This window comes from Schistocerca serialis, chromosome 2 (assembly GCF_023864345.2).
Source record: "Schistocerca serialis cubense isolate TAMUIC-IGC-003099 chromosome 2, iqSchSeri2.2, whole genome shotgun sequence".
Lineage (NCBI taxonomy): Eukaryota > Metazoa > Arthropoda > Insecta > Orthoptera > Acrididae > Schistocerca > Schistocerca serialis.
The window spans coordinates 726,421,647-726,441,708 of record NC_064639.1 but is presented as its reverse complement, the minus strand read 5'-3'; the positions used below and the strand labels follow the sequence as shown (position 1 = coordinate 726,441,708).

At 42.7% G+C, this 20,062-nt stretch overlaps 1 protein-coding gene across 1 annotated transcript in view; it reads left to right on the top strand.

Annotated features, from left to right (window-relative positions):
* Positions 1-20,062, top strand: part of LOC126456369 (esterase E4-like) — a 210,112-nt gene that overhangs the window by 63,162 nt on the left and 126,888 nt on the right. Inside the window, exons 3-5 of the mRNA XM_050092123.1 lie at positions 177-281; positions 6,240-6,401; positions 17,633-17,776. Coding sequence (XP_049948080.1) covers positions 177-281; positions 6,240-6,401; positions 17,633-17,776 — 411 coding nt within the window. The remainder of the gene's footprint in view (positions 1-176; positions 282-6,239; positions 6,402-17,632; positions 17,777-20,062) is intronic.

The following is a 20,062-nucleotide window of genomic DNA, read 5'->3' as shown; positions in this document are numbered from 1 at the left end:
GCACTTTCTCCTATATTTCCCCAAATGAGCTACCATATCAAATTTAGGAACATCGAAGAGTCTTCAATCGTTAGTAGAGGGACAACGGTTAAAGGCCCCAGTGTTCATAGAATCTTAAACACCAAACCACACATCAGCATTGGAAAGAAAGGTGATGCTGGAATTTTTTGTTTCAGGTGCCTTGCAGTTCTCTGTATAAGCCAGTGAAATTCTGCACTGCATTTGTCATCTTGACGGGGCTAGGACTTCTCCTTGTATATGGTCTGATGCAATTAACAGCGGTGAGTAATTCCGTTAATATTCTTTTTCTTTGTGTCTTTGGGGACTGAAACACGAACCGGTCAAAAATTATAAAAATCTTAATCGTGTGCAAGGCACCAAAATGACTGCTGCATGTAGAACGAATCTACTTCTCGGTTCATATTCCTAACAACTGCCGGCCGAAGTGGCCGTGCGGTTAAAGGCGCTGCAGTCTGGAACCGCAGGACCGCTACGGTCGCAGGTCCGAATCCTGCCTCGGGCATGGATGTTTGTGATGTCCTTAGGTTAGTTAGGTTTAACTAGTTCTAAGTTCTAGGGAACTAATGACCTCAGCAGTTGAGTCCCATAGTGCTCAGAGCCATTTGAACCATTTGAACCCTAACAACTCTTTAGACGTACAAGAAACATGGAGTTTTGCTCGTATGGGGCTTCATATTTTCAAATGTTGTGTCAAGGTCTTAGACCTCCGACAGTGTGGTGCTTTATAAGAGGCCATTTGCAAGGTGTTTCCCCAACCACAACGGTCAAGAGCAGCGATAAGCCATCTCAGACTGAAAGGACTCCTGTCCCACTAAGAGAGCACAATTCCAATTTTTTGATACATCTTGATGGCCGTATGTGGTGATAATTCTTTCTAGTTCCCTCTCTTCTCGATGTTCCAGTGCATGACAGATGCGTGGAACATCGCCGTCATACGAGGCTACAACAGCCGGAAAATTCGGCAGTAGGAGAACACTGCTTAAATGAGGGACACAGTATGAAATTTGATGAAACTGGTAGTTGCCAAAATTTCCGATTTTTGGAACGGTGTCTATAAAGAGGCGATTGAAATTATGTTGGCTGATAATTTAATCAACAGAGACAATGGATTTCCTCTTAGCAAGACGTGGAATCCTGTATTATCTCGCATCAAAATTGAACGCTCTTCGGTGCGGCCCTGAGTGCGATATATCGTTGCCAGCAGTGTTCCACTAAGGGTGGCGCCACCTTCCTGTCTTGAAGGGCAGCAACCGTGATGGGCGGCGCATGGGCCGTGTACTGAACGGTGGCCTGTATAGGATGTCGATTTCCAGCCTGGCGTTAGTTCTCAGCGGGAATCATCAGCAGAAGCAGCATTTTCCTGAAGTTGGCGACCAGTTGGTCCGCCGAAATATCGAGTCAAGTTGATTTTAGGATCCGGCAGCAAACCCGAAGAGACTTTCAAGACTTATTACGCCGGGAAAGCCTACGTAATCATATACTTTAGCATATTTCAACCAAACAGGAAATCTTCCACCGAGAAAACGGATAGCATAATAAGTTACCAAAGTCAGAAATACACTCTTTAATTAACTTTGTCGATATTTCATCATGACCACTACAATTATTTGATTTTATAGTTTTTATGGTGGATGTTGCTTCTAATAGGGTAGGAGCATATTCACATGAGTGAAGTTACGTGTAATGACTGGTCTGAAGTACTCTATGGCAGCTTGTACTGAGTCTGGCAACTACATCGTTTTGGTAACATTTATGAAATGATTGTTAAAAAGTTTTTCAACTCTGTGTGAATCGGTTACCAATGCATCAGTTACTCTTAATGCTCACTGCCCCTCTTCATGTCTGCTTCTACGAGTCTCCTACTTCACTATTGGTTCAAATGGTTCAAATGGCTCTGAGCACTATGGGACTTAACATCTATGGTCATCAGTCCCCTAGAACTTAGAACTACTTAAACCTAACTAACCTAAGGACAGCACACAACACCCAGTCATCACGAGGCAGAGAAAATCCCTGACCCCGCCGGGAATCGAACCCGGAAACCCGGGCGCGGGAAGCGAGAACGCTACCGCACGACCACGAGATGCGGACATATCCCATATTGCCTTTACATTTTTATCTCATGTGATTATCTTTTCCTTGTTCTGTATTAGCTATGATGTCTGTTCTTCTAATGAGCTATAACATCAGTATCAGAGCTGTTTCTGACTGACAGATGCAGTTTTCTCTTTGTTTTACAAAACACCTGTATTCCTTGAGTATTCCATCGCTTCTCTGTAGAACCCGGTCTAATCTGGATTACTTTTTGGAGGAAAAAGTATTCAAATAATGTAAAAACATTATAAATAAAAGTGATTTAATTTTCATTCATGGAATGAACGCTGTATACATTACTCTAGTTCATGTCTTTCAAGAGTGCCCTAAAATTAACAATTTTTGGCTTACGACTACCCTCTTGAATACAGATTTTATATGCTGTTTGGCCTTAATACTTGGCAAAAAGAACTACATATCATGGTCTGAGAGGCCATTAACTATTGGTTTGTGATTTAGTTTTGTTCAATTAGCTATCCTATCTGATCAGTTTATGGTAGGAACTAAGCAGAATGGTAGTGTGGCTGACTTATAAATTCTTATTTGGAGAGGCTTTCAGAAAATCTACGCTGTTTCTTTGTTTATTGATGTTAAATAGGCCAGTAGATCTTCGAGATGATTTATGAACAGATTAAATTTACCTGTAGGTGCTCGGTATATACTTACTATAATGAAAGATTTGTTTCGAAATTCTAGTTTTCTTTCACATGCTTCTATGTGCTGCTCTAGGCAAAATTTATTAATGCCTCTGATCTTAAATTTATGACAGTTCTTGATGAATGTGGCAACTACTTTTTTTCTGTATTTATGCTCTACAAAAGGAAATGCTGAGCTAAATCCTGTAACAGCTAACACATTTATACCAACAGTCACAAGATGTTCAGGGAAGCAGGTTATGTTAACTGAGTTTGAAGACTCTAATCCATCAATGCAGATAAGCAGTTCATTAATTTTACTTCTTAGTCCTCGAATATTTAAATTTCACAAAGACAGCTGCCATTTGACTGCGACTGACTTAAAATCGGGTGGAAATAAAATTTCTGCTGCTTGCTGAAAATTTTTGACCAACAGCTGTTTGTGCTAATGCAGTAGGCCAGGTTTGTATTGTTTGGTTCCTTTCTCGAACTGAATGTTTGTTTCCGTCCTAATCTCTCAAAACGTAGTTCATGTCTGTTTTTTTACCTTAAAAAAGGTGTTGTTCTGAACTCCGTAACCACTGGTATTTCATGACTCATGACAGTGCCTCCCCCCTTAAACTTTTTGCTATTAGCCCAGCCAGTTTACCCTTCCTTTCCTGTTGAGGCAAAGACCATTCCTGGTATAATACCATCCATTTAGAGAACCAACAGAAAAGACGCCAACTCCAAATTAACTTTCCTGACAAAACAGCTCAAATGAGGTAGGTCATGGTGTCTGAGAACAGATGCAAAAACAACATCGATATATTTCGATGCTGATGGAATCTTTGCCAGGTCAACTCTAAACTGCACGCAGGATTTCTGTCAGTACTATTACCTGGCCCATACATAATAACCACAGACTCTTCCTTGATGAAGTCTCTGCAAAATGATCCCAAATTCTGTATTACCTGCTCCATACCAGCACCAGATTTTTAAAAAAAATTTGGTGCCATGGTATTCTGATCCTAGACCATCCTGAAAAGTTAACCAACACTTTAGCTTGAGAACTACGAAACAGAACTTTATTTCTCTTCAATGATTTCCCTACATTCTTACTTTTCATTGTACTGCTGGAAGTTTTTTGTGCGCTGTCTTCACTCGAATCTGCTTGAGACTCATCGGTTTCTAACTGAAGACATAGATAAAACATATTTTTGACATTGACAACAATGGTGTTGGATGAAGTTCTAAGCATTTGAACTGCTGCTGCTACACAACGTTGTCACACAAACAAGCCCTACCTGTTATGGAATAAGCGTTGATAGCTGCGCAGTTTCGGTGGATCACACGTAGAAGTGCTGTAGTAGGACTTATCCTTAAAATGAATATCCAGAAGCTCCTCTTTAAAGTTCAAAATTTGAAGTTCACTAATCTTTAATCACGTCTTTAAGATACTACCGGTGATGAAAAGGTCTCTTACAGTCTCTTATAATGTTAACACACAGGTAGTTAGTATGGACGTAAGTGGAGCATAATAGTTCGTATATCACCAAATAATGGAAGCATACACAGTACAGTACCTATTAGTTCATAAATTTTTCCTTGTGGCTAGATACATTAAATTTTCTAACTGCAGAAACATCTGATTGCCATTATTTCTGACAAAATTCATTATCTCAGTGCAGTCATGAGAATAAACTGAACAACCTCCACAATAAAGTTCTATGAGGTGAATTTGCTTCTACCATTTTCATAATATTGATATTATGTGCTTAATGCAGGAACTTTAATATCGAAATTTTGAACAGAAAGAGAAAATTTTATATAGACCTTAATACTCTTTGTCAGAAAAGTTCCAGGACATTTTTTTTATGTCTGAGGTTGCAGCACTAAACAGGGAGAAATTTTTTTGCAGTATGTGTGCATTCTTGAAATGACCTTGGCCATATTTCCGCACAAACTTACTAGGTGGCAGGGCTGTGCTTAGCAACACATTGTTTGGGTTCCTGGCGCATTAGTTACAGTGACACAATAGATGCTCATAGTGAGCAAAGAATGATTACAAAGTTCTGAGTTAAGCTCGGAAAACACCTAGTGAAACTTGGACAATTGTTAAGGAACCATATTCAGGCAAGGCACTTTGAAGAAGTCGTGTTTTTCAGTGGCACAGAAGGTTTCGTGAAAGCAGAGATTCAGTGCACGACGATCCCAGAGCTGGTCGCGCGTCTGCATCACATACCGATGGAAACGTGGAATGTGTAAGACCGTTACTGCAGGGAGATCGTCATGTAACTGTGCGTGCGATGTCAGAAGAACTTAATTTGAATCGTGATGTCTGTCATAAGGTTTTACGCGAAGATTTTGGGAAACCTAAAAATGCGAAACTCGTCCCTCACATACTAACGGACGAACGGAAAGAGAATAGAAGAGACTAAGAATTTCTGCTGAACTACTTGATAGAGCCAGACGTGATCCCACATTTGTGTCAAAGATTATTGCTGGGGATGAAAGTTGGTGCTACCTGTAAGACTCTCACACAAAGCGTCAAAGTGCTGAAAGGCGGGGTCCTGGATCACTAGCCTCAAGGAAAATCAAACGACAACCTTCCAGAACAAAGACAATGTTGATCGCGTTCTTTGACTGTAAGGAATTTGATCGCCACGAGTATGTTCATCCAGGTCTAACAGTGAACTGAACTCTTTACATCGACGTCTAGAAACGTTTGCGACATGAAATCCGTCTGATATGTGGCATTCTCAGGACTGGTTCTCACTGTGTAACAATGCAAGACCTCATGCTGCTTTATCTGTTACCGAGAATCTGGCCATACATTCTGTTATTGTCATCTCATATCCCCCATAATCAACAGACCTATTGCCTTGCGATTTTTTCTTGTTTCCACGAGTGAAAAAGCAACAGAAAGGATAGCTTGTACAAGATATCGCAGATATGCAACGGGCTATGACAAATAAGCTTACAGGCTTCGTGGTTGAAAATTTCCCTGTTTTCTTCCAACACACCCAGAAAGAATGAGATTGTCACTCTGTAGCGGAGTGTGCGCTGATATGAAACTGCCTGGCAGATTAAAACTGTTTGCCGGACCGAGAATCGAACTCGGGACCTTTGCCTTTCGTGGGCAAGTGCTCTACCATCTGAGCTACCCAAGCACGACTCACGCTCCGTCCTCACAGTGACGAAAGGCAAAGGTCCCGAGTTCGAGTCTCGGTCCGGCACACAGTTTAAATCTGACAGGAAGTTTCACTTCGAGAAAGGTTGGCAACTGTGTGTAGATAGCCAAGGGGACTATTTCGGCAGCAGCAAGGATTATTATTTGGTAACTGCAGTTTTCTGTTTTTAGAAAAACCTGTCCTTGAATTTTACTGACAAAGGGAGTAGATGAAATAGGAATGTGTCACAGCGTGTATAAAATTCAGGAAAATTCCAGTGCTAAACTTGCGGAAGCTTGACACGCTCTGCAGACTGTACGCATGACGTTGCAAACAGCTTTCGGCGCCGTCGCCGCTGCAGAGAGCCCCACCGGCAATGGCGAGGACGACCAGCGGCCCAGTGGATGGCCTCGCGCAGACCTCAGCCTCGGGCCGGCGCTTCTACAGCTTCGAGGGCCTGCCGTACGCGCAGCCGCCGCTGGGGCCGCTACGCTTCAAGGTGCGTGACGACGAAGCCAACGCGTTGCGCTCCACCGTGGGTCTGTCGCACTGTGCTATAACTTATATCAGTATCAAACTGTCGTGGATACAGTGTGTTTCAAAGACAAGGGTCATTATTACAGGTACGTATTCCCCACATGTGGACAGAAAAAACAGTTCAGGGCAACATGCGTTCGCAAATTCTTTCAAAACAGTGATATTCACCGGAACGTTTTTCCTCCAGCAGCCAGTTGTCATGAAAAATGATATCAACAGGACACTTAGTTCCTTAGCGAAGGCTGCACTGATTGTTGGTTTGCCGTTCGACGTGTACTCACATCAAGAGCTAGCAGGAGTGCATTCCACGCATGGTAGCCGGCCGGGGTGGCCGAGCGGTTCTAGGCGCTACAGTCTGGAACCGCACGACCGCTACGGTCGCAGGTTCGAATCCTGCCTCGAACATGGATGTGTGTGATGTCCTTACGTTAGTTAGGTTTAAGTAGTTCTAAGTTCTAGGGGACTGATGACCTCAGAAGGTAAGTCCCATAATGCTCAGAGCCATTTGAACCACGTACGGTAAGGCGAACGGCAACGCTGCGCTGGCTCGTCGTCTGTACCAGGAGAGGTACCCAAAATGAAGAGGTCTAGATCGGGAGAAATTAGATGGTTCCATTGCCATCTGTGCGTTCATGGGAAGTTTTCAATCTCATGGTTTGCAACGGTTTTATCATTATTTCCAACGTGAACAGGCCCCGTCACCAGCAGATTACCTCACATGAGTATGTTCTAATACTGCTTCTTGCAGCAGTGTGCTGGAAGTTAGGATCGTGTCTGCAGGGCCATGAGACGCTGATATGCGGCCTGCATTCGTGCTGTAGGATGACATCTTCTGTAAAGGAAACTAAAAACTAAATTCCGTCCGATCAGGCCTCGAACGTCCAAGCGGTACTGACCGCCCCCCCCCCTCCCCTTTCCGTGTCATGCTAGAAGCTAAAAGATAGACGCACTGGATGCGTTCCAGTTAATTATGTAGTTTTTCTGCTGAGATGGACCCGTCCTCGCTATAAAGAGGTGTGAGGCGAGCAACAAGGTAAACACCTCTTCGAGACTTCGCCTTCTGGGTTTGAAGGTGCGGACAAACCTTTCCACCAGGCTGCTGGAAACTCGATGGGATGGTGCCATTTGGACGAAAGTGATGCTTTTCTCTTCACAAAAGTAGCGAAACTCTGACAATTTGAATTGAGGTTCAATATCTATGGTCATGCTTTCTAGTTATCCTTCGATGGAAACAAAATGTGATAAGGAATGTATGATTTTTGCTGAGGAAATTAATTGTATCCGAGAGACATAAGGGAATTTGCTTCTTGCAAGAACCAAGATAAACCAAGATGAACACACAAAAGGCTCAGTGAAGCCTACATGAAATCAGCACCAAGGGACATTGCCTCAAGCCATGGGAAACATCTATGTGCCTGGAATACCTTCTGGCTTGGCGTGTCCGGCATGCTGTCGTCATCTGTTTGATGTCTTTATCGATGTCTGAAGACATGTTGTTGAGCCCACCTTTTGGTGATAACTGTACATACTGACTTTGTTCGAGCAATAGCAGCACCTGGTATTGGAGTGGTTTGGAGATAGTGACTTCGGTGTCTCCATGCAGTAATAGGATGCCAGTGAGTGTTGTGAATTCATTCCGATACTGTCCCTATGCTTCGATCTTGGGATGTTTGACTGGTGTCTACCGCCATCCTGTATTGCAAAAATTGGATACTGTCATGGAGGACGAGATCCTCTGGCGAGCTGTTGGCAATAGTCGTGGCATCTATTGGAAATGTCTGGTGGCGGCATCTGCCTCTTCATCTGATGCAAGCAGACCTCTAATTCAGCATCAGAGTTGTATCCTGCCCTACAAGGAAATCGGCAATGCACCTGTATTCGCATGCAGCCATGTTGAACGGCAATGCATATAGTACTGACACCCATAGAGGAACACGTCCCCATTGTTGGTTCTCGGCAATCCTGGTACGTATCTCAACGTGGTCGTTAATGGCAGAAGTGGCTTATGCTCTGTTAAAAGAATAAATCACCACCCACACGCATGTCATGTAACTTTTTAGCGCAAGATAATGGCCGAGGCCTTGTTTTCTATTTGAGGTTGGTTTATGGGTTTGACAGGACCAGACTACAAAGGCCATCGGTTTTATATTTGACTATAATTGCACTGTGCTCGTAACAAGGTCTGGGAAACAAATGCAACTAGGAGCTCCACGCCGTTGATTTTGTGAGAAATAACGGCCCCAAAGCCATAGTTTGTCACACCTGCATCAAAGATCAGCAACTGCATAGTGTTGTAACCCATGAGTCACAGCGCCTGTTTTAAGTTCCAAAAAGCCTTGTTGCAAGCGGATGACCAATGCCATTTAACCTTTTTGTGAAGAAGCTGATGGAGGAGTTCAGCGATAGCCATTGTATGGGAAATTAATTTTAGGTAGTAGTGTAGCTGACCCAAAACCAATTTTAGTTGTATGGTATCCCATGTGACAGGCAGGTTTTACATGGTCTCCACATTGTTTGGAATGGGGCATATCCCTGAGACACTTTAATAAGACATGCATTAAATGTTAAATTCTTGTACGAAAAAACAGCTTTTGTGTTTGTTGCACTTCAAATTCGCTTGTCGAAGCACACTGAATAACACTCCCAAATTATTGTGCTATCTTTTGTATTTTTGCCAATGATGAAGGTATTGTCCAGATTATTGGCTATGCCTGTAATTCCCTGTGTCTGGCGTCAGAAATATCTTTGAAATATGTAGGCGCACTGCCAGTGCCAAATGGAAGACAATTATATTGAAAAAGGCAAAAAAAAGGTTTGTTGTGCACTTGGAGGCATCATACAATGGTAGATCTAGATAGGCAACCCTAATGTCGATTTATGCAAACAGTGTGCCGCGAGCTAGTTTTGCCATGATCTCCTCAACCTTCAGAACAGGATGGGTGTCAGTAACGGATTATGCATTGACGGTAGACTTAAAATCCCCACTAATTTTCCAACATCAGGCCACTTTTTCAACTATCAGCATAGGAATAGCCCACTCACTGTTGGCAGCTGGAATCAGAACTCCTGCGCCTTGCAATATTTGTATCTTGAGGTGAAGCTTGTCCTGCAGTTTTAGTCATCGTTGACGAGCTATAAGGAAATGTGTGCCTCAAAGCCGGCGACGACGGTCGTCTGGTGGGAGAAACACCATAGAATACCTTGTAAAAAGCTTTCCAGAGTAGGTAGCAAGAAATGCTTCGCTGCAGATCATTGAATCGTGGACTTGCAAATCCAGATAATCAAAGAGATGTAAACCCGAAACGATAGTGGCCCCCATCGAGCAGACTATTACGATACAGGCCAAAATGGATGCTGCTCAATACTGAATCTGAGCCTTGGATTGGTCCTTCACTCCAGTGCTGTCAATGCTGCTACTTTTAAGCTGTTTGGCAAAGTGCTGGAATGGTGATGAACCAAGGTGCCTATATAGGTCCCAATTCATGATAGAGGTGGAGGACCGAGCGTATATCTGGAAAGTTAAGGGTACAGTTATGATGACCACCTATAATAACGACATAGTATCAGTGAGGGGCAGCACAGCCTGCACATGGATGACATTCAGGCAGTGTACATAGTCTGCCTTGTTCGAGTCACTATCCAGGACATCCATAAGAATACTAGCCACATTCATTTTTAGGGAAACCTCCACCTTCTGTCCAGTTTTACCACGGGCGGAAGTATCATTGCTGATGCTGACGTCTGATAAAATAATTTCTGGATGAGGGTAACTTCTGGTTGCGGCAATTTCCTGTGACCTCCAGACTAGAGGGAGACTTGTCCATTGGAACAGGCAGGCTTAAATGGTGGGGTCGAGCCTGAGCCTTATGTGGGAGATGAGTGGCAGTCAGCTGTATTGGATCTTTTAGGGCCGCTGAGGACAACTGACTGCTTGAAAGCCCAGATGAGGGGCAGGCACATGGACAAAAATGGGTTATTTAACTTCAGCAGGTGATTCCATGAGGAGAATGGACTAGAATCATATCCCCAACCAATGACCTGTTTGCACTTAATATTGAAATGCTGAAAACGCCCAGGCTGGGAAATTCCTTGCATCTGTGCTATCCACTCCCAGAAGGATGGTCCGTTTCACTTACAGTAGTTGAAAAATTTGCTCCTGTCGGCTTCTATATGAAGCAGTGAATCAAAACAGTCCAAATGTTAATAAGTTAAGCCATGTGGTTGTACTTATCATTTCACTGCTGCAAGAGGCGATAGACATCAGCCCCAACATAGCCCAACAAAAAAGCACGCTGCTGGGTATCATCTGAGATCCTGATGAAATGCTGTTCTGGGCATATCACATAGATGGCCAGTGGTTATGTTTTCCTGTCAAATGCTAGGAACAGCGGAACAACGCCTTGAAGCCCTTCACGAAGGAGCTGAGGTGAGACAATCGGTTGGTGACGTAAGATGACAAGGTTATGGTGCTCATCTTATGCACCAAAAGTTCTTGCACGTGCTGCATGGTCTGCTGCACTTGCTTCGTGTTTTGTGAAAGCAATAATACTTGGATGGCCACGTCTGTAACAGCTGTGGACATACTCAAACGGAAATCTGATATAAGGACATCACATACATGGTAAAACAAGTGGATGCACCGTCTCCCTGGGATGCAGCAGAAGATAATCTTTGTAATCATAGTGGAAACAGCAATCATCCAATTAATTAGTAATGAAATACTATAAAGAACAGTTCTTATCACATGAAAACCCACTTTTGTTCATAAGTGGTGATCAGTTTCGCCTCGATGTTGAGCATTTTCGGAAAAATGTACGAGTAATGACGTGTGGAGACGACGGTATGGAGCAGGAACTGTGGACACTAGCTACCCACTGATGTTAAGGTTTAACTGTTTGCCTAGAGTGACTAAGTTACATACGATACGATGAGCAGAAGATGTCACATTAGTGTGTGGTATCCACAGTTCCTGTTCCATACCATCGTCTCCACACATCATCAGAGGGGTTTGGTCCAAAGATAATCCACATCGGAACTGAACTAGTCACCACTTATGAATTAAAACTGTGCATTTGTGCTAGCAAGACTGACCAGTATAATATTTCATTCGCAGCAGAAGGGTTCAGTCCAATCCAGAAAGAAACTTCGCTGCCAACTGAAGTAGCAGCTCTGGGTTTGGTGAACAAGGCCGACACCGGTGAAGATAATAAACAATAAGTTTAAAAATAATAATACTAATTCACTCTTCTCCGTCATGGACCATAAATTTACAAGATCAAAAAAATAGTTAGGCAGTCGAAGTCTCTGTCTTACTATATACTACTGATAGTTGAAGTCAAACTTTAACTGTTTGCCTCGAATGGCTAAATTAAAAACGATATACGGGGTCAAAGTTTTAGGGACTACACGGTGAGACGACTGTCTTTAAACTCAATCAGAGTAGCGAACCGAGATACCGAAGTCTGGGAGGTCCGAACGTCGAGCGGCCAAGTCTTTGCGTTGCCAGGATGAAGACCGCTGGCAGCTCCACGTAGCTGTGGATGATAGCGATCGAGTGTTGGCTGGCTGGATGCAGCTACCGTATGATCCGGGTGAGGCACAGTGGGTCAACTCGCTTCAAAACGCGGACATACTGGAGAAATGCTACAAACCTGTTCTTTTCGGGGATTTGGAGTCGCTGATTACGAGTCCGATGTCGAAATTGACGGAAAGTCATGGAGTAAAACAGAAGTGATTTTTGGCGTTCCCCAAGGTAGTGTTATAGTCCCTTTGCTGTTCCTTATCTATATAAACGATTTGGCAGACAATCTGAGCAGCCGTCTTCGATTGTTTGCAGATGACGCTGTCGTTTTTCGACTAATAAAGTCATCAGAAGATCTAAACAAACTGTAAAACGATTTAGAAAAGATATCTGAATGGTGCGAAAAGTGGCAGATGGCCCTAAATAACGAAAAGAGTGAGGTCATCCATATGAGTCCTAAAAGGAACTCAAACTTCGGTTATATGATAAATCAGTCTAATCTAAAAGCCGCAAATTCGACTAAATACCTAGGTATTACAACTACAAACAACTTAAATTGGAAGGAAAATATAACAGACCTACTAAGGAGACTGCCTACACTACGCTTGTCCGTCTTCTTTTAGAATACTGCTGCGCAGTGTGGGATCCTTACCAGATAGGACTGACGGAGTAGGCCTACATCGAAAAAGTTCAAAGAAAGGCAGAACGTTTTGTATTATGGCGAAATATGGGAGACAGTGTCACAGAAATGATACAGGATTAGGGCTAGACATCATTAAAAGAAAGGCGTTTTTCATTACGACGGAATCTTCTCACGAAATTCCTATCACCAACTTGCTTCTCCGAATGTGAAATTACTTTGTTGGCACAGACCTACATTGGGAGGAACGACCACCACGATAAAATAAGGGACATCAGAGCTCGTACGCAAAGATATGGGTGTTCATTCTTTCCGCGCGCTATACGAGATTGGAATAATAGAGAATTTTGAAGGTGGTTCGATGAACTCTCTGCCAGGCACTTAAATGTGATTTGCAGAGTATCCGTGTAGATGTAGATGAATTACAAAGTTCAAATCGGCGGATCCAATATAGCAGATCAAAATTTAAAAATTTAGTTTACTCTAGTAAAACTTAAAGAGTATAAGGTGTTCTGAGATCGCTGATAACGAATTAGAGGTCGAAATCGACGTGCTGAAATGCTTTATTCGATATTCTACAAATTTTCAATCGAAATCGTAGTCACATAGTGACATTCGTGTCTTGCATCATAGACGATACTGTATAATACAGAATTAATATTGTCACACTAATATAAAGCACAAAGTGTTGAAATGGACGATAATAGGAATGTGGATGATACTCATTACAAATGTAGTCCAACCACTGTTTGCGGGCAACGTCAAATCAACAGCATTTCCGTTGATCCTGATTCCACCCCATCCACAATTTCGACATAGCTAACGATTTTGGATAATATCGGCAGCAGTTTATGTCTATATACGTCATTAAATTGGTTAAAAATGTCATAAACATTCCCTCTGCAGTGCTTCTCACCTTCTTTTATCCTGGGTAAATAAACGATATCTGAGAAATGTTTCGTAATGTGGCTAGTGTCACGACACTTATGACAGCGGCTTGTGATTGGAAATTCAGTGCAGCAACAGGCAAGTATGCACACAAGATTTCGTGGGAGTAAGTCGGATGGGTGGATGAACTGCTTGCGAACTATCTGCGGCCACGTGACGTAACAGAGGCAAATAAATCCACGCCAACTGCGCTGACACCCGGAGTCGCAGTGGTGGCGTCCGGAGTTGTTCTCCATAGCAGGCTTATTTCTGGTGTTGCCATCATGACACTTTGTTTTGCTTGCATTGTCGGGTCCTCGGCGCCCTAATCCATAGGCAACTCATGGCGTAGTACTGCAATGCTGGTGGGCTACGTGCTCCGACGTACACACCGCATACAATTGTTTATGAAGCGTGAAAAGTAGACCACTTTCATCGTTTACAGAAGGGAGGAGGGAGGTAATGGCGGTATTAAAGCTGTGACGACGGATCGTCAGTTCTTGTGTGGGTAGCTCCGTAGGTAGAGCACCTGCCAGCGAAAGGGGAAGGTCCCATGTTTGAGGGCCGCTCCGGTACACAGTTTCAGTCTACCAGGAAGTGCCTTAACCGACTCGAATTCTATCACTGGTCGAAGACCTCGCGGTAATCTTGTCATAATATCAGAAAATATGTTTTATATTTTCGGATCAAGAATTGTTCCAACACTTCGGCTATGTTTATGGTAGCATCTGCAGCAAACAGAGCTCCGTAGATACCCATATCTCATTAGAAAATTTGTGTTATATGTCAAGGCATCGAGTACTAAGAGTACTATGCTAAACTTTGTGTGAAGAGGCTTCCCATTTAGGCCTAGCGCGATGTATCGCGCCTACAGGAGTCAGAAAAGAGCAGATAGCTTCATACAGACCGTGACTCATGGTCGTAGTACGACAGATGTACGCTTACGATCGAGCGACAGATCCAAGTAACAACGGCCATGGCCGGAAGTTGTCAGCACCTTGCGGACTATGAAATCCTAGTTTTTCAAACCAATAAATTTTGTAAATGAAACTGTGTCTTCTGGGAATGTTACGTATTTTATTATTTATTGCAGGTTTAATGCGTTTAGTTATTAGTGTGACTGAAGGGGTGACTCCGAAGTACCATAATAAATGAATATTGTTATGTCTATTAACTGACTATATGTCAGCGTTGAGAAATATGTTATTAAAGGGAGAATGAACCATACGCTCAGGATAAATTTGTAAAGTGTGATTAAACAGTTTATAGTACCGGGGATACAAAACCATTTTACGATTCTGTTATTTAAAGAGGGAGTTATTTTGATATTTATGAGTTTCATAAATTTGTTCATTTAATAAATTACTCAGCAAAGCTAATAAATCGTGATTGGTTCGTAATAACAAACATGGGATAGGGCTGGTTTATTCGGACATATCATTGGCTGTAACGTTTCTCAGCTGATAAAAAGGGAGAACGTGTTATGTGAGCTAAATAATTGCTTTGTGGAGACTAGACGAGATTTGGAGCTCAGCCCTCATCAGGTTCGGACGCGTGTGTTAGGAGCTCTGAATAGATTCATTAATTTTACGGACTTATGAGTTAAAATTGGCCATGCAGTGCCGCAAAGCAATCGCGAACGAGTGCTGAAGACGAACGCACGAAAATCCGATGAGTGAACTGTGTCTTTTGAAATTACTAAAATCCGCGTGGCGTATTGTGCAAGTCGGGAACCATGTCACACACAATCATTTTTTGCAATCTTTTTGGTAACAAGTTCCGTTGCATACCATAAGCTGTCTATTACGAGTGACTGTGATTGCACGTGAGAGTCGAAACTGTAACTTCAGATTAACAAAGGCTTAACGGTGTTCTTGTATCAAACAAGTAACAGTACATTGAAGCTTCCACTCATGAACTATACACAATTAAATATCTCAGTTAAGTAGAAACTAAAGTTTTTAAAGTGACCTATAGGTACATACAGTGCTACTCGGACAGCTTCTCCAATAGAGAAACAGTATTCGTTTTCTAACAGGGCAGGCGTGTGGACTGGGCTGCAAAGGAAGAAATCCCCGAAGGGATATGGACATTTTCCTGTAGATGTAGAAACATAACAACCGCGCGGTTGCACCATGGAAGTGATACAAACGACAAAGGTAACTTCAGCAAATCCGTGCAGCATGCCACAGATCAGAATATAATGTTTAAACTTTTTCGTTACTCTTTAATGTTGCACTGTCTTTAATGGCCGTTTCCCTATATTTCTTACATATCAGCAGGTATATTTTTAAAATTTCAGTATTACTGTGTAATATCTAACAATATCTTATTGCACGTATTTCAAAATAAATTGCCTATTCCTTTGTAAAGTGCAACGTGTTATATATATTACAGAAACGTTTTCATTGCTGTCGTAACGTGTTTTGCCTTAACATGGGCCGGCCGGAGTGGCCGAGCGGTTCTAGGCGCTACAGTCTGGAACCGCGCGATCGCTACGGTCGCAGGTTCGAATCCTGCCTCGGGCATGGATGTGTGTGATGTCCTTAGGTTCGTTAGGTTTAAGTAGTTCTAAGTTCTAGGGGACTGATGACGTCAGAAGTTAAGTCCCATAGTGCTCAGAGCCTTAACATGGGCGCCAATATTTTCCTAGCGCTTCAGTGTAAAATCGGAACCTCCATTAAAACTCTAAGAGAATTTCAGTGTTCGAACAGTAACTGATCGCTTAGTTTAAAGCCCTTCTTTTCTTTATGTGTGATCTGTGGAATTTGAAAAAAAAAATTACTTTTCCTATCGTGGTCTCAAATTACTTACATGGTGGACTGACTCTGAGGTCGTTGTGTAACGAGCTCTTCCGACGTTCGCTTACGTTTCGGAGTTCTTTTTGTCCAACTCCACTCACTTTCACAGCAAAAATGGTTCAAATGGCCCTGAGCACTACGGGACTTAACATCTGAGGCCATCAGTCCCCTAGAACTTAGAACTACTTAAACCTAACTAACCTAAGGACATCACATACATCCATGCCCGAGGCAGGATTCGAACCTGAGACCATAGCGGTCGCGCGGTTCCGGACTGAAGCGCCTAGAACCTCTCGACCACCGTGGCCGGCTCACTTTCACAGCAGACAGCACTAGTGCCAATATGATAAACCTGTCATGCAGGAGAACAAAATTTCAGTATATATATTAATATAGTTTTCCGCTAAATATTAATATAATACACGAACAGCAACACTTACAATGACTGTTGTAGTGATTCAAGAATTTACGAGGGCTATTCGGAAAGTAAGGAAAGATTGGTAGCGAAATGTAAACCATTGTGAAAATCCGACGAGACTTTTCACAGACTTCTTGGGTAGTGTCTCTAGTATGCCTGTCGATCGTATCAAGACGCTCTTTTCAGTTGTGAGCGCACTATGAGCGAGTAAAGGAGCCTAGAACGACGATGTCTCCTGCCAAGCATGAGGGTCCGCTGAGAGGCTTCGCCTTAATGAATGCAGCCCACCTGACACAACTGCCACACACTTCCTTCTTCATGGCAATTCTCAGCCGCACTCTGCAGGGGCAGACAAGACGCTCCTGCAGCCTTTTCTATGGGAAGTGTTCGATCACCCACAACACAGCCCTAATTGGTTCGTCCTGAGTATCATCTCTGTTCACATGAAACGCTGGAAATGAAGCAACACTTGGACGCAGCCTACGCGCTATAGACCACCGTAGAGAATTATCGGAAACCACAGGCGGCTGCCTTCTATGACGGTGTTGGAAATTTGGTATAACGCTCCGACAAATGTCTAATTCGCAGCGTTGACTATGTAGAGAAGTACCTGGAAGGTGTAGCTAAATGCGCAAGGAAAACAGTTTTGATTTTCACTGTGGTTTTCATTTCGCGACCGATCGTTCCATACTTTCCGATCAACCCTCGTATTAAGCTACTCACACGCCTGTACCTCTAGGCTAAATTCAAGAGACTGCATTGTTCTACGGGAATTGCTCCTAATCAAAATATTAAAGTGGTCCGTATCAGAGGATCATGCAACTGACTACTTACCGAGATCTCTTACGGTGCCATATCACCGACTTGGCAAATTTCCACTTTTCAGGATCCGCAGATCCCGCCTCCTAAGTGGGAGAACACATTCGCCGCAAAGAGCCCACGTGAGATCTGTCTGGTCGTCGAAAGAGGAGCTGAGAGGGGATACGTGGGAGCCGAAGACTGCCTCTATCTAAACGTCTATACTCCACAGGTAAGTGCAGTGCGCGCGCTAACATTTCCTTTTACCACAGCGTGTATTTACGATCAATGTCCGAGCTTCAGCAACCATTAGTCACGCTATAGTCGTGAATCAATAACTTCTCAGTCTTGCAAGAGAGACTAGACATAGATGGGAGGGATAGTTGGCGTTATATTTCAAAACAAAATCCCAAGGTTCCAGATTTCAATAAGATTTTCAGCTGTACTTCAAACACCCATTACAGTCAGCCAGATATGCCACACACTTTTCCAAACTCAACACAAAAGATACTCCGATTTCAAGTCCCGAAACCACACGCAGCTTTAAATCGTCAATAAAGTTTAGTTTACTGCGGTCTGCTCTGTAGAGCAAAAATTTCATTCTGATACCAGTCTCTTGATTCTAATTATGCCAGTTTTGCGCCACATCTTTTCTCCGAGAAATGCTAGACCAGCGGACGTGTAAAGGCGGATTTTAACGGAGTTTATCACAGGGTTACTGTATCCTCTGAAACACGTTTGGATACTACAGATGGTTGAGTGTTGACGGCAAAAGGGAAAGATCGTTGTTAGAGTCCCTCTTAGTCATAGAGTTTTAATTTGCCAGGAAGGTGCAGATTTTCATTGTTTTCGTGAGATGAAACAGAACATGCAATTTTAAGATACGTGCAAGATGTGACCAAAAGTGTTTTGCTGTACAAATGTTCTATAAGTCTTTAAATGAATTTACCTCATCTTGTCTACCAGATTTTTGGCCTAGGTTTTGCCATTACTGTACATTCAGATAAATAAAGTTGTTACACATAATCTAACAATTGCTGTGGCTTTGTCATTCTATTTCATATTAAAATATAACGTTCCTGTTAAATGGTGACCAGATAATTTATACTCGTATTACACGGTGTATCTTCTCCTGTCTCATTAGAATGATAGCAAAAGCAGACGCTCAGGCGGACCTCAGAAAAGGCGGAGCTAAGATTAGCCTCAGTTGTAAGTCAGTGAAATAAGTGGCACATTATCAAAACCGCAAGCCATTATTCAGGATAATCGGCTCCATTTCGTCCTGGAGCAGTGGCATGGAGCGAGATTACAATATCTTTCCAGTCATACAGATTTAGTTTTTCCGTTATTTCCCTAAATCACATGAGGCCGAAGCATTTATGGTTCCTTAATCCTTCAGTATGGCCAGGGTTAATATCCTACCTTACACTCATCTATCTGGGGTATTGCTCCCATTCTCGTGACATCGACAGTGAGGTATCGTCAAACTGTACTCGCCCTTCCTTTCTAGTTAGTGCGTCTGTTTTACCGAAGCAACAGTACTCACAGAATGAAAGTAGTCTACATGACGTTTGCAAGAGGTAGTCTTTGGAGATTCATCGATTCACCACAAGAACGGCGGTAATCACTGTCAGTGGTTAAAACACTGCGCAAGGTGCTTCTGAGTCTATGAACCGATGTCAGTTGAGTTGCTAACTGCAGATAATTGTTATTGAATCTCCAAAAATACTTTAATATTGGTCGGTGGATGCACCATCGTGAACAAGCCGACTGTCACTGTGACACTGGAGAACTCTATCACGTGTCTGACTTTTGTGACACCGATAAGCTCTATCAAGAGTATGACTATAGCGCGATTGACAGGGCGAAGAGTATTGTATAGGCATTCCGAGTAAATCACCCAAACTAATGAGATTGTTAATGGTAAGATACAAAATACGAAAAGTGACCTACCAGTAAGACTTTATCTACCTCTTCCGATAATAACTTCGAATAGTATTAGGAAATGCTGTGTCTGAAGACACTCCGCGTTTGGTGAAGGACAAAATCAGGTGTCTTCTACTAAGTCGGTGTAAGCTAAAAGTGAAGATATCTAACGCGTAAATAACCTCATTTTATAATAGCTATGTGAAACTTGCAGCATATTCTTCTTAAAATAAAATAAATGAAAGAAAACTCACCCGTCATTTAGATTTGTATGAGGGATACTCAAAATTTTAATTATCAGCTTGAAACATTAAAGTTCCGTAATAACATTTTTGTTTGATTGTAGGCACGTATCTGCAGTCCTGGGACGCATTGAATTCCCACATCATAGTACCGTAGCACGCCGCTAGAGCAACCAAACCGAAACGGCGCAGAATATGGACTGGAGAATCATGCAGTAATTCGTTTTCTGCATTTCGATGGAAAAAACGTTGCAACAATACAAACCGAGTTGAAGGAAGTGTGTAGCAACAAGGTAGCATTATATGACACTGCGGTTAGGCGGTACAGTTCCTTCCAGTGCAGTATGTCG